We start from the raw sequence: 12,198 nt of genomic DNA on the forward strand, positions 1-12,198 counted from the left end.
TAGCCCACACAAGGCCATCATTACAGCTAATGCGTTAGGCTGCAGCTGTTCCAAAGTTTCTCTGAAGACGTATATTAACTGCAGCTGCAACTGATAAAATTTTTTTTAAAAAAAACCTTGTGGTCTGAATCATATTCATCGATATATGTAGGTCAAACATTGAGAGTATAAGAACAGAAAAATCTATTTAATATGATGTTAAATCTTGTGAAAAGATATGCTTGTGTTTGAGAGAGAGGTTTATAAGCCCCAGTGAAGCAGGGAGCTCTGGTGGCAGCCTTAGTTAGTGTGGTGCTTGCCTACCTGCACATTTCTCCCTGTTTGAGTGGGTGCTCTCCCTGGAAGAACTCTTAGAGGGAGATGCATGGAGCAGGGGTGCTGCTATAACATTCAGGGGCCTATGAAAGACAACAATTTAAATAAATACTTTGCCCAGGGGATAGATGTTGAAGAGTCGGGTGTTAAATGTGTTTAGTTCAGTGTTCCGTTCATTATCTTTCAACTTTTGCACTTTTATGTCTCACTGACTGACAGAACACACAATCAAACAAGAGGAGGTGGGGGAGGAGGAGGAGTCGGAGAGGAGGCTTCCTGGCCCAGAGGAGACGACTCAAAGTGGGGAGGAGGGCTCTGGCCTGGAGGAGCCCATGATGGACAGCCCAAACAATCTCCAGGACATGGGGCCAGCAACAGATGGTTCCAATGATACCGCCAATCGACTGCCCAATGGTAACTCACTTCTCATAGTAGAGCAACTCATGTGGATGATTTCATGATTATCACAGGTAAAAACAAATGACCACTGCATACAACAGAATCCATACAAATCCCAAGAAGTGATAAAGTAGCAAAAATCACAGCAGCATCCTGCAAAATATGATGTTTGATAAAAAAATATATTGGAATGGAATGGTTGTGGACTTGGAATGGTTGTACGTCATTCTTTCTCCTGTTCACGTATACTTTCTTTCTTGTTAAGTCTGGGTGCGGACATGGTAGCTGTTTAGTTGATCACAATAGGTCAGGCCAGGAATCATTCTCAAGGAAAGCATCCTAGGAATCCCCCGCAACCAGTTCCCAAACCCTTTTCTGACGCTCTGGCTGTGCACTGCTTGTCACTATGCCAAGATCATATTTCACTTTTCCAAATGGCTTTGGAAAGAGACCTAAGTGTATCTGAAACAAACAACTGAAAAGTACCATAGTAACAAAAGGTATACGACACAGTGTATTCATCACACCCATCTAGTCGTAAATATGTATTTTTGTCAGGTTGAGTGAGTGTATACTGTTGAGAACAGTGAAGAGTATCTTAGAGAAACGACAATGGAAATGGAAAATACTGTACAGTGTGTATTGCCCTTTGACTGTTGCTGCATATCAGATGAACAGTTAAACAGGCAGACCAGACTCTCTGATTCACATTCATTTATGGCGCCCAGCAAACGGTCGACTATAAAAAGCCGTCGAGCTCAAAATACGGCTCTCCTGTCTGGTGCATGTACAGAAGCGAAGTGACCTATGGCCTTGCTCAGGGCTGAGCCTAACAGTGGAAACAGTCCATGTGGTGTGCAAAAACACGCATGCAGGCCGAGAGGAGTGCGATCTGTCACCTCCTCACCACACTATAGACACCATCCTTTATTTGGGGCTCTCGCTCTCAAACTACTTATTTAGAACGGCCTTAGCGACCTCCCCCTCCCCCTCCCCACTAGCCCTGCACACACACACACACACACACACACACACACACACACACACACACACACACACACACACACACACACACACACACACACACACACACACACACACAGAGACACACAGAGAGACAGACATATTCACATGCACATGCTTGTAGATTGCATTTATTTATTGCAGCCGTGGTGTGTGATGAAGAGGAGTGACAGCTGCCCGGCTCCAGGCAGAGCAGAAAAGGGCGCTAAGGGTTTGGTAGAGCTGTCGCGTCGATGCAGTCTCGCTCGGCTGCCGCGTGTGGGGGAATGTGCGGCACGGCGGCAGGCCTGCTGTGTGCTCGCATGCTGGACGTCGCTGTTCACTGTGCCCTAACTAACACCCTCGCTCTACACCCCCCCCCCTCCTCCTCTCGCTGTGTGCAGGAGAAAGACCCTTCCAGTGCAGCCAGTGCGGCGTGTCCTTCACTCAGAAGGGGAACCTGTTGAGGCACATCAAGCTGCACACGGGCGAAAAGCCCTTCAAGTGCCCCTTCTGCAACTACGCCTGCCGCCGGCGCGACGCACTCACCGGACACCTGCGCACACATTCAGGTCAGTCCCCCAATGCCACTCCTGGCCTTCTCTTCTTCTGTCAGTTGCTGATTCTCTTGCCCGCAGTCATCCTCATAAGTTACCACACACGTAGTACATGGGATTAGTGAGAACTATTATGTTGACCTATGGTGATTTAATTGCATGTACCGGTGGTTTTTTCTTTTCTGTATGCGGAGAAGATTCCCCCCCATGCTTACACTTCCTTTGTGCAAAATTATTATAGTGCATAAGGGGCTTTTGCAGACACCCTTGTGTGCTTTTGTGGTTAGGCCACTCAGGACGCGCTGTTCCTCTACCCAGCTAGGCTTGCGCTCCACCAAAGGAAATGCTCTCTCTGTCAACCAAAGGGAAATGCTATCTTTGTGAAGAAGCAGCTCGGTCTCCATAACCCACTTTCATATCAGTCCATCTTCAGTGGTGTTGTTCCCCAGAGTTTGAGATCCGGGTCATGTGATAGTCAGGTCTGTCTGCCTCAGACAGGGTCCCTGTGCATTGTCACATATGGGCACTTATATTGTGGTGAAGTGGTCAAGATAATTGGATTGCTGTCATGATGTGTTTTTTTGTTTGTTTGTGCATGAAAGTATGTCATTGTTTACTTGCTTGAGTTGTTATGTCCAGTTTTCAGGTAAATTGAAACTGGAGGCCACTTTAATCATTGATAGCCTGACAACAGAGTATGTTGTCGCATGCTGTTGGTGCATGCTGTTGTCCTCCTTAAGATACTTCTAGCAGCCAAGCTTAGCCGTTACCAGTTCCCCATAAGCAAAAAAGGAATTCGTTTTTTGGTAATCAGGTCATCATGATAAGAGCTCCTGATGACGACACATATACCTGTAAATCTACAGATGACTTGAAGAATATATGTGGGTGTATGGTGTGTGCATGTGGTTGCATGTGTGTGTGTGTGTGTGTGTGTGTGTGTGTGTCAACTTAAGGGCCAACTTATTTATCCCTCTTGTGAGTCAGTCTGCTGGCCGCATATGCAGAGTTGGAATGTTGGGAACTAGAACCAGTCTGATATGGTCTTGTACAGCAGCCCTGTGTGCCTTGCTCTACTCATTTCAGCAAATGTCTGATTGGTCTCCCAGAATGTATTCACCGGGATGAAAAAAGCCTGGTAGAGGGCTGGACAGACATACCCACTTGCCCTGTGTGAAAAGGTATCGCAATGCTATTTGATGCTATTTACAGCCTGGCAGGCTGATGGTTTCTTGTTGAGAGTTTCCGAAGGTGACTCAGAATTTTATATGCAACAGATTTGGCACTGAACTCTATTTTAGTTGTTATCACTGTGCACACAGAACATTCATATGAGCATTTATGATGCAGATATTTTGTTCTTATTCCATGCTGTATATAGTACACAATGACATCTTTAGTTCTCAAGCTCTTGTCTGCTGGGTACGATTAATTGGGCCATGTTTAGGAATAATAATTCTAATACTAAATTGTATCCTAATGCTTATACTGGATTGTGTGGATGTGTGTGTGTAGTTGTGGGCTTATGCATGTTTTTTTTGTGTGTGTGTGTGTGTGTGTGTGTCTGTGTCTGTGTGTGTGTGTCTGTGTGCATGTTTGATGAGATGATGCCACCAATGACAGTTTGCAGGTGCAGAGATCACTGGAGAAAACGCTTATCTTTTTAGTGTTTATTTCCATTTAGGGTGTGCGTTTCTGAAGCTTCGACATGGAATCACTTTTATACATGACATCAGTGTAGAGATATGATTGGTCACCGTGGTCGGATTACGCTACTACTCAAATCTCACTCCGCCTCCTCATCAGACATATGAAAGTGGTACCAAATGAGAACCATTACTAATAGTTTCTTACTCATTGGCTCTCCCTAAAGCTCAGCGTTTCCAATACACTCAACCACTGGTGTACCGCAGTCTTAGTCAATCCAAAAATGGTCAATTCGTGCTGAGGCATCATAACTTTAAATGAGTCAGTAGACATGCAGTAAGAAATATTAATGAGGTATTTAGGTGTATGGAGTTTTTTAGCTGCTTGAAGAATTTTTTCTCACAAAGATGTCACAATGCCTCACATGTGATGTGAGAGGTCACCTCTCTGAGTCTGATGTCGTAGTCTCACTTTCACCGGGTGCATCAGACTGAAAGTGCGCAGGGCCTTTGAAGACTGTGGCTGGAGTGTAGTTGGCACTCTTTACAGGCAGTCCTGTGGCCCAGACTTCTTCTCATGTGCTGCTTTGTGCTCGGGATCTCAGAGACACTGAGACAAATATGTGTCGGGCTTGCGCTTCTTAAACATATTGCAGCGCTGTCTGCTGGAGTGGTGATCGAACAGACTGGCTGGAGTTCTAAGACGGCATTTTGATTCTCTGAAAGACGTGTAAAGTTATTTTGGAGTGTGTGCGTTGTTTACGTGATGGATGGTGTAAAGGGTTTTGTCATCAAGGATCGTCCGCGGGCAGATCAATGCCCAGCTCCCCTGGAACATTGTGAGAGGGATGTGGGGGGTGACATGCATCTTCTGAGACATGCATCTTCTTGTCTCTCTTTTCCTCCTCCTCCTCCTCCTCCTCCTCCTCCTCTTCCTCTCCTCTGCCCCCGCTGGAAGTTGTTGTCCTCCCCCGAGCGGAGCGGAGCGGCTCCCTGGAGGCCTTCTCGGTCTCCCTACCTCCCTCGCCACAGTGCTGCTGACCCAGTCTGAGTGGAACTGAGACTGTGAATCACACACACCCCCAACGGCAGAGCAAAACAATAGCTCGCGCTATTTCTGTTGGCCGCTCTTTGTCGGAGTGTTTTTCCGACTTCCACAGTCAGAGTGAGTGCGTGATGTCCCTATGGGCGAGTCTGGCCATCACTGAAGTGTGCTGCAGTGAGGAGGGGGAGTGCAGCAGGTTGCACATGGCAGCCAAAAGCTCGCACTCACAGGTTTTTATTTTATATTTTTTGTTGTGGGTGGGGTATTCTTTGGATGCCCGCTAGTTGTTCGCTTAAAAACATTAAACCACAGGTTTGTGGTGTGCATGTTATGTGGGGGTTCACACATTTTCAGTTTTAACACATTTTGCTCAAGGGTCTGCTTCATTGTGAAAAAAGAGAGGAAGCCTACTCGGTGTATGCAGAATATGAAACTCCCTTTAGTGTGAATAGGATGCTCACAGGTTTACTTTAATATTAGTTGTCTTTGTTGACATTTGCCATTTTTTAGTGGGTAAACCACACAAATGCAACTACTGTGGCCGAAGCTACAAGCAGCGTACGTCGTTGGAGGAGCACAAAGAGCGCTGTCATAACTACCTGCAGAGTGTTGGCATGGATACCTCCAATGCTGGCCAGTACCCAGGTGTGTAGCAATCTTCTTGACCCCTATGTCTTGTGTTGATGAAGTTTTGTATCTACTGTAGGAAGTCTGCCTTGATTAACACAATTCAAAACATCCCCCAAAAAACAGTGTTTCCCTGACATGGTAGGCATTGTTATGCCAGGACCTCACAACCTCACCACACATGCTTTTCCTTGTGATTCAGTAGATGTGTCCAAAGAGTCCCGGCCCATGATGGAGCCTTCCAACATGGTGTCCTTTGAGCGCCCGCCCGTCATAGAGAGGCTGCAGGGGAATGTGGGCAAGAGGAAGAGCACCACTCCACAGAAGTTTGTGGGTGAGTGACTGTCACCTTGACTACAGCAGTGTTATAACATGGCTGATTTGGCCTTTGGTGTCTTTATTTAATTAAAATAACAATGATGAACATAAATGTATATTCATCTCATTAAAGCATGGGAGAGTTGGTATAAGAATAAAGAAATTCAAATGTGGTTTGTAGACACATGAGAATAGCAGGGTAGTGCAGTGGCATTTTTTATAAGGCACATTGAAGGATTTAGTAATGTAGCATTGAATTGAATAACATCCATTGTGGAAAACTAAAAAAAAACTAAAATGACTGCTGTTAAATTAATTGTATTCCCCGGAATGCCTCTGGGTTTTACTTTGTTTGGTGGCAGATATGAAAGTCTCTGGTTTAATTTTTAATATCTTGTTCAGCTTTGTGTTTTATGGTAAAAAAAAAAAAAAAAATTCTGCTTGTGTTAAATCAGGAGGGGAGACAGAAAGTCGCAGGCGGCAGAAAAAAAAAAAGTTGTTTTCATTTTGTGGTTTTTGCACACCTGGTTTTTGCACACCTCACCGCATCCATGTTTTGTAGGGGTTAAAACCTTAACCTGGCTACCTTCATCAAGTGGGGCTTTCCACCTTTACATGTCGCAAACCATCACATGAAGTAACAGAGAAAAAAAAACACAGACAAATAATCTGCAAACTTGCTGTTTTTTTTCCACCAAGGTGTGGGTTAGATATGGAACGTTCTCTTGAGGTTTCTCACATTTAATTTGTTCATTTCTCACATGAAATATTCACATCCAATTCTATCACTATTATTTTGTTATGCAACACATACTGGAAGCTCATGTGTGAAGTCTATAGGTGTGACTTTCACATGTCTAGCAGCTCCTATAGCGCTCCAGAATCCGTTGTAATATCCTGATCATCACTGTTTTGTGTGCAGGTGAGAAGATGCTTCGCTATACTTACCCAGAGATCAACTTTGACATGGGTCTGAAGTATGAGAAGGAGGCTGAGCTCATGCAAGCACATATGATGGACCAGGCAATGAATGCCATGCCTTATCTAAGCTCTGATTCCCTGAGGCCCATGGTCCACCACCCGCCACTCTCCATGGCGGAAGTGGTACCCATGGTGAACTCTCTCTTTCACCCCGTGTACCCACTTGGGCCACGCATGGATCGCCCCAACAGCCGAGAGCAGCCGCCACTGCCACCGCCTCCCCCCGAGTTCCCCCCCTCCACCAACGGGGCCATCTCATTGGTCCGACACAAGCACCCGCAGGCGGGCCGGGAGGGCTCGCCCAGCAACAGCGGCCAGGAGTCTGTGGACTCGGCCCGCAGCAGCCCCCGGGACAAGCAGGGGGCCCAGGGCCTGCGGTCCAGGACCAGCTCCGGCTTCAGCAGGGGTGAGGGCCGGCCAGGAGAGGGGACGGCGCCGCGGCCGGCGGCGGCTGTGGCAGCTGCGGCGGCAGCGGCCCGGGAGGCAGTGCGCGTCTTCAGCCAGGAGGGTCACGAGCTGCGGGCCTTCCAGTGCGAGCACTGCCGCGTGCTCTTCCTCGACCACGTCATGTACACCATCCACATGGGCTGCCACGGCTACAGAGACCCGCTCGAGTGCAACATCTGTGGCCACTGCAGCAAGGACCGCTACGAGTTCTCCTCGCACATCGTCCGTGGAGAGCATACCTTCCACTAGGGAGCTGAGGGCAGCTCTCAAGCCCCTGCACGTGGGAGCGCACACACACACACGCACACAAACACACACACACACACGCACGCACGCATGCACACACACACACACACACACACACACATGCACTCACACCTCCCTGGAGGAGGGCAGCCGCACATGTGGCAAAGGCAGCAACAGTAAAACCTGTGAATGCGGGTACAGAAAGGATTTCTCAGATATATATGAAGGTTTGGGTCCAATACGTGTGTTTTCAGATTTATTATTTTAGCTTTATGTTTGTGTGGTGAGACATGGTCTTATTATTACCAGATTCAAGTGAAAATATTTTTCACTTAGAGGTTTTCTTGGTGTGTCTGGTGTGTCCTTTTGGTCCACCTAAAAAAGAGCAGCTATTTTTCACAATGTATGGAAATATCAACAAAGTTTTACGATTCTTCAGTGGTACCAGCATCATCCTGTTTCGCTTGTTGTGTGCTTGTTGTTTCCAGTGCCTTTCGTTGATTTGCAGCTGAGCTGGACTCTACACATGAACCGAGCTGGCATGCCTTCAGTGTTGTTCTCTTTCTTATCTGTGTCTCTGAGGAGGCTTAGTCTCTCTCTAAAGTTTACTCTGTGGCTTCTGTTGCACATACGTAAGCCTAGTTCATATGTAAGCCTAGCTCATCTATAGCTAATGTACCAACAGTTGTGAGTAAATCAGATACCACTCAAACAGTATCACTCAATTACAGAGATTACAGTTGGTGCCGTGCTAACGTGAGTGCAGTTATTGTAACAGATGGCATTGCAGTGTAGACTTGACCACATAAAAGGGCACACAGCATTGCCTGCATTGACAAATCTGAATAGAATGTGGAGGAAAATCATTCCAAAACTCACTCTGCTTCAGGCCCTTTGCACGAGTCCTCCACTGGGTTTCTACGCCCGTGTCTCCTCCCCTGTTTGACTTAACTGTGGCCGATGTGTAAACTCATTCACATGCACTTTGCGAAGCGCAGCACTATAACATGCCTTGACTATCTGTTTTTCTTTTTCTAATATTCTGTTGCACTAGACGCAGGGAGCCCACAGGAAGTGAGTTAGTCTCGTGAGGCTCTGCAGCAAGCCATCATCTTTGATCTATATTATATGGGAACATGGAGCTGGCCTAGACACAACTACAACTGGTTATTACACACATATGCACTTTATGTGGATGCACTGACCAGAAATGAGCAAGGTCATTAGGTTGCATAAGGTTGGGTAATATATTGATTGATTGATTGAATATAAAGCAGATGTCAAACATGACCCCAAAGAGATTTATAAACACAATAGCACATTACAAACACACACTCAGACACTGTATCAAAAAATGTTTTATAATACGTCTATTGTGAGGGCAAATGTTGAGGAGTTGACAAGCCTTATAACAGATTGAGGGTAACTGCTGTGCCAAGGAAGATAAATGCTGCTGGTCAAAAGTCTTTTATTTTGACATTCTTATTATCCTTCTTATTGAAACAAGCCTTTTGAGCCAGTGTGTGTTGTTTTATCCTTTACATGTGTGTATAATATTTTCATCAATATTAGCTACTCTGCTTCTCTCTCAACTTTCAGCAGTAGATTTAGTAACACCATAATGTTATTTGAGATTACTTTGTTGTGTTTTTCTTTCTTTCTAAATGTTCTATAGAGGAATTAACATATTTGGCACATATAAATATAAAGTACGCACATATATTGAATATTCAGCGTAAATTAACAATTAATAAATCACATTCACAATTATGTTACATGATACACTTCTGTTATGTGATCTCTTGGCTTCATGCTTATTTGTCTTTTTAGTCAGTGTATTTAATGTATATAACTGGTTGTTGTGTGTTTGTTGTGTGGCACATTCAGTGCATATTTGTGTTTATTTAGAGGGCTTGGCAGGCTTCGGAAACATGGAGGGTCAGCAGTTTACAGAGACAATTTTACTGGATTTAAAGATGCTGTAGCAAAACTTCCAAATTCAGCTTTAATTTGTGAAGGATGGTAATATTAATGTTGATAAATAAGTGCATAGCTTGAATTTAAAAAATATAAAAAAAATGTTTTTACACTGTTGCTTTACCAGTCACGGAAACTTGACTCACGACGGTGCTTACATGTTCTTTTACCGACTATGCCTGCTGCTTCAAAGCTACTTGAGCATGACATGTTTTATGCTACTTAGTCATTTACAGATGTGTTAGCTTCGCTATCACTTTTGACGTTGTCTGTATGTTCCTATGTGTCATTCCAAAACAATTATATTACCTCCTATGTATTTAGCCCCTGTTTGACTTTAAATAATTATCTGTAGGAAATTGAATTTGAAAAAGAGATGAGATAATCTTAAAAAACATACAGCTCTTGAATTCAAATAGGACAATATAGACACGCCAACCCTCTCTTTAGACAAAATGGAGACTCTTTTATGAAACTTTGTCTGGAAGAAAGCTATACAAATTGCTTGATTACTTTTTTGCTGTTCTGTCAGAATGCATTATGACTATATCAGTGTGGTTGAAGAATCATGTTGTGGTTAAGAAAATTGGTGGAAAACCCATTTAGATCAGTACAATGTGAGCATGCTAAAAGAGAAGTCTTCTCAGTGGATACTTTTGAAAATACAGTACAGCATACTTGAAACTGGTGAGTGACACTGAGAGTGCTTTTTCTATCAGTTATATGAAAGACCACTATTTTCATGAATTACATGTACATAGTTTTGTGAAAACATGAAGTGTTTCTATCTGTATTTACCGCAGACTGTATAATACAGTATGATATGGCTTTGCAGTGTATTTTTATATAAGTGACCATAATATATGAGCTATATATATTTTGTTACAAATGTTTACCTTTTTGCTGTGTGTTGGTTACATACGGGGCTTCTCAGGTACTTCTTTGTTGTCAAATTCCTTCATACATATCATGTAATTACTCCTGTTTTTATTGAATACTTTGAAAATAGAAGAAAATGTTGAACTAATATTACAAAAAACATCATCATTGAGCTGCAAAGATGAAGCAGCAGCCTTGAGGAAAAAGGTTTTCTGTCTCGTTGTGATGTCTTATCTTCATGCTATATCTCATGTTGCACTGTGCTGTACATATTAGTTTACAAAGCATGGGATTTCTGCATTAAATACAATTTCTCTGTCACAGGCTCTTCTGTTTTCTGTTCTGTTTTCTCTGTCTTTGCTCTTTGAAATCAGTTATGTTAAGCCATTGTTGTCAGATTTCCAGAATGTATGTGTCAATGTGTTGGTAGCGTGTTTTCAGTGTATGGTACATTAGGTCATTCCACCTGGAAAGCAAACTAAGCACTAATCCATAAAGGATGGTACATGCACAACCTAGTGTACGGTACAGTCAAAATCAGACCAGATAGAGCCATAAATAGCCTGTGTGGCACCCACCCACTAAACACACTATACACCAGCACACAAGAAATGAATGTGTACTATCAATAGCCCCCTCTCACCAAATGTAAGTGGAAACAAGAACTACATCATCCAAAAATGTTGTGACTTGAACACTGATCAATTACCATATGAGTACATACGGAGAACCTGAAGTGCTGGGAGGGTGGAGTGTGAGATTTCTGACAGGACAGCTGTTTGCTTATGATTGCTCACCACTCTCATTCACACCAAAGTGCAGTCTGCTTACATGCCCCAGTGCCCCTAATCCCCCCCTTTCCTTCCTTTGTCTCTCACAGACATGTTAGTTCCTCAAATGTCAGGCGGGGGGCACCTCCTTGTCTGTGGCTTCCTGGCCTGCTGCAACATGGGCATGGTATCCCCCTGTGAGGAGTACACTAGGCCCTGAATGTGACTGCTGCTCTTTAGACTGCTGCAGACAGAGCAGTTTGAAAGAGGCGCATCTCAAGCATCGGAAAAGATTTTTCATCTCACAACTGGATTGCGACACCACCTCGCTCTCATCTCTTAACTGCACAGTCCCCCCCTACAGTGTTTTTCTGCTGTTACGTGGTGCATTCTCACTCTTTTCACATGAACCCATCCAACCCATCTAACTGAACTCAGCACAGTTCTGATTACCACTCTGGGTTGTGGGAGAATTACTAAATGTTAAATGTGCTGCCATTTCAATTGAGAGTGACCGTGGATTATAAATTAAATGATATTGAGTTTCTAGAAAAACAGACATAAAAGTTTGTTCTATGATGCATATGGACACTCATGCGCACATTGTAACTTAAAAACACCACTCAAATCAATGTTTATTCTCTTATTCTCTCTGTTCAGCAAAGGCAGTAAAATGTCCTTGAAAGCTGCAAACGCACCTCTATTCAGCACCTGTATAAAGACCCCTTCACTTTTTCACATTTTGTTATCTTGCAGTTTAATGGTAAAACTCAAAAACAGATTTTAGGATTTTTTCAATATCAAGGTTTCTACACTTTGACCGAAGTCCACCTGTGGTAAATTCAATTAGCCTATTTCACAAGATGGGGCTGCTGTGTAAATCAACTTCCTGTGGAAGAGCACTGTCCCATACACAGCAAAAGAAAAGTCCACAGGAAAGACAGAAACAGGAAGACGTTTTACCCTGCCAGTTAAGGTATTATTAACAT

General features: G+C 44.0%; 1 protein-coding gene across 7 annotated transcripts in view; it reads left to right on the plus strand.

Annotated features, from left to right (window-relative positions):
• ikzf2 (IKAROS family zinc finger 2) overlaps nucleotides 1-10,760 on the plus strand; it is a 34,792-nt gene extending 24,032 nt beyond the window's left edge. For 5 of the 7 annotated variants that reach the window (XM_042081747.1, XM_042081746.1, XM_042081742.1 and 2 more), the window contains exons 4-8: nucleotides 535-729; nucleotides 2,121-2,288; nucleotides 5,475-5,609; nucleotides 5,794-5,925; nucleotides 6,832-10,760. In XM_042081747.1, the coding sequence (XP_041937681.1) occupies nucleotides 535-729; nucleotides 2,121-2,288; nucleotides 5,475-5,609; nucleotides 5,794-5,925; nucleotides 6,832-7,586 (1,385 nt within the window). In that variant the 3' untranslated portion in view covers nucleotides 7,587-10,760. The remainder of the gene's footprint in view (nucleotides 1-534; nucleotides 730-2,120; nucleotides 2,289-5,474; nucleotides 5,610-5,793; nucleotides 5,926-6,831) is intronic. The other 2 variants (XM_042081744.1, XM_042081748.1) reach the window with 2 other exon arrangements.
• Nucleotides 10,761-12,198: the final 1,438 nt, after the last annotated feature.

Source organism: Alosa sapidissima, chromosome 2, assembly GCF_018492685.1.
Source record: "Alosa sapidissima isolate fAloSap1 chromosome 2, fAloSap1.pri, whole genome shotgun sequence".
Lineage (NCBI taxonomy): Eukaryota > Metazoa > Chordata > Actinopteri > Clupeiformes > Clupeidae > Alosa > Alosa sapidissima.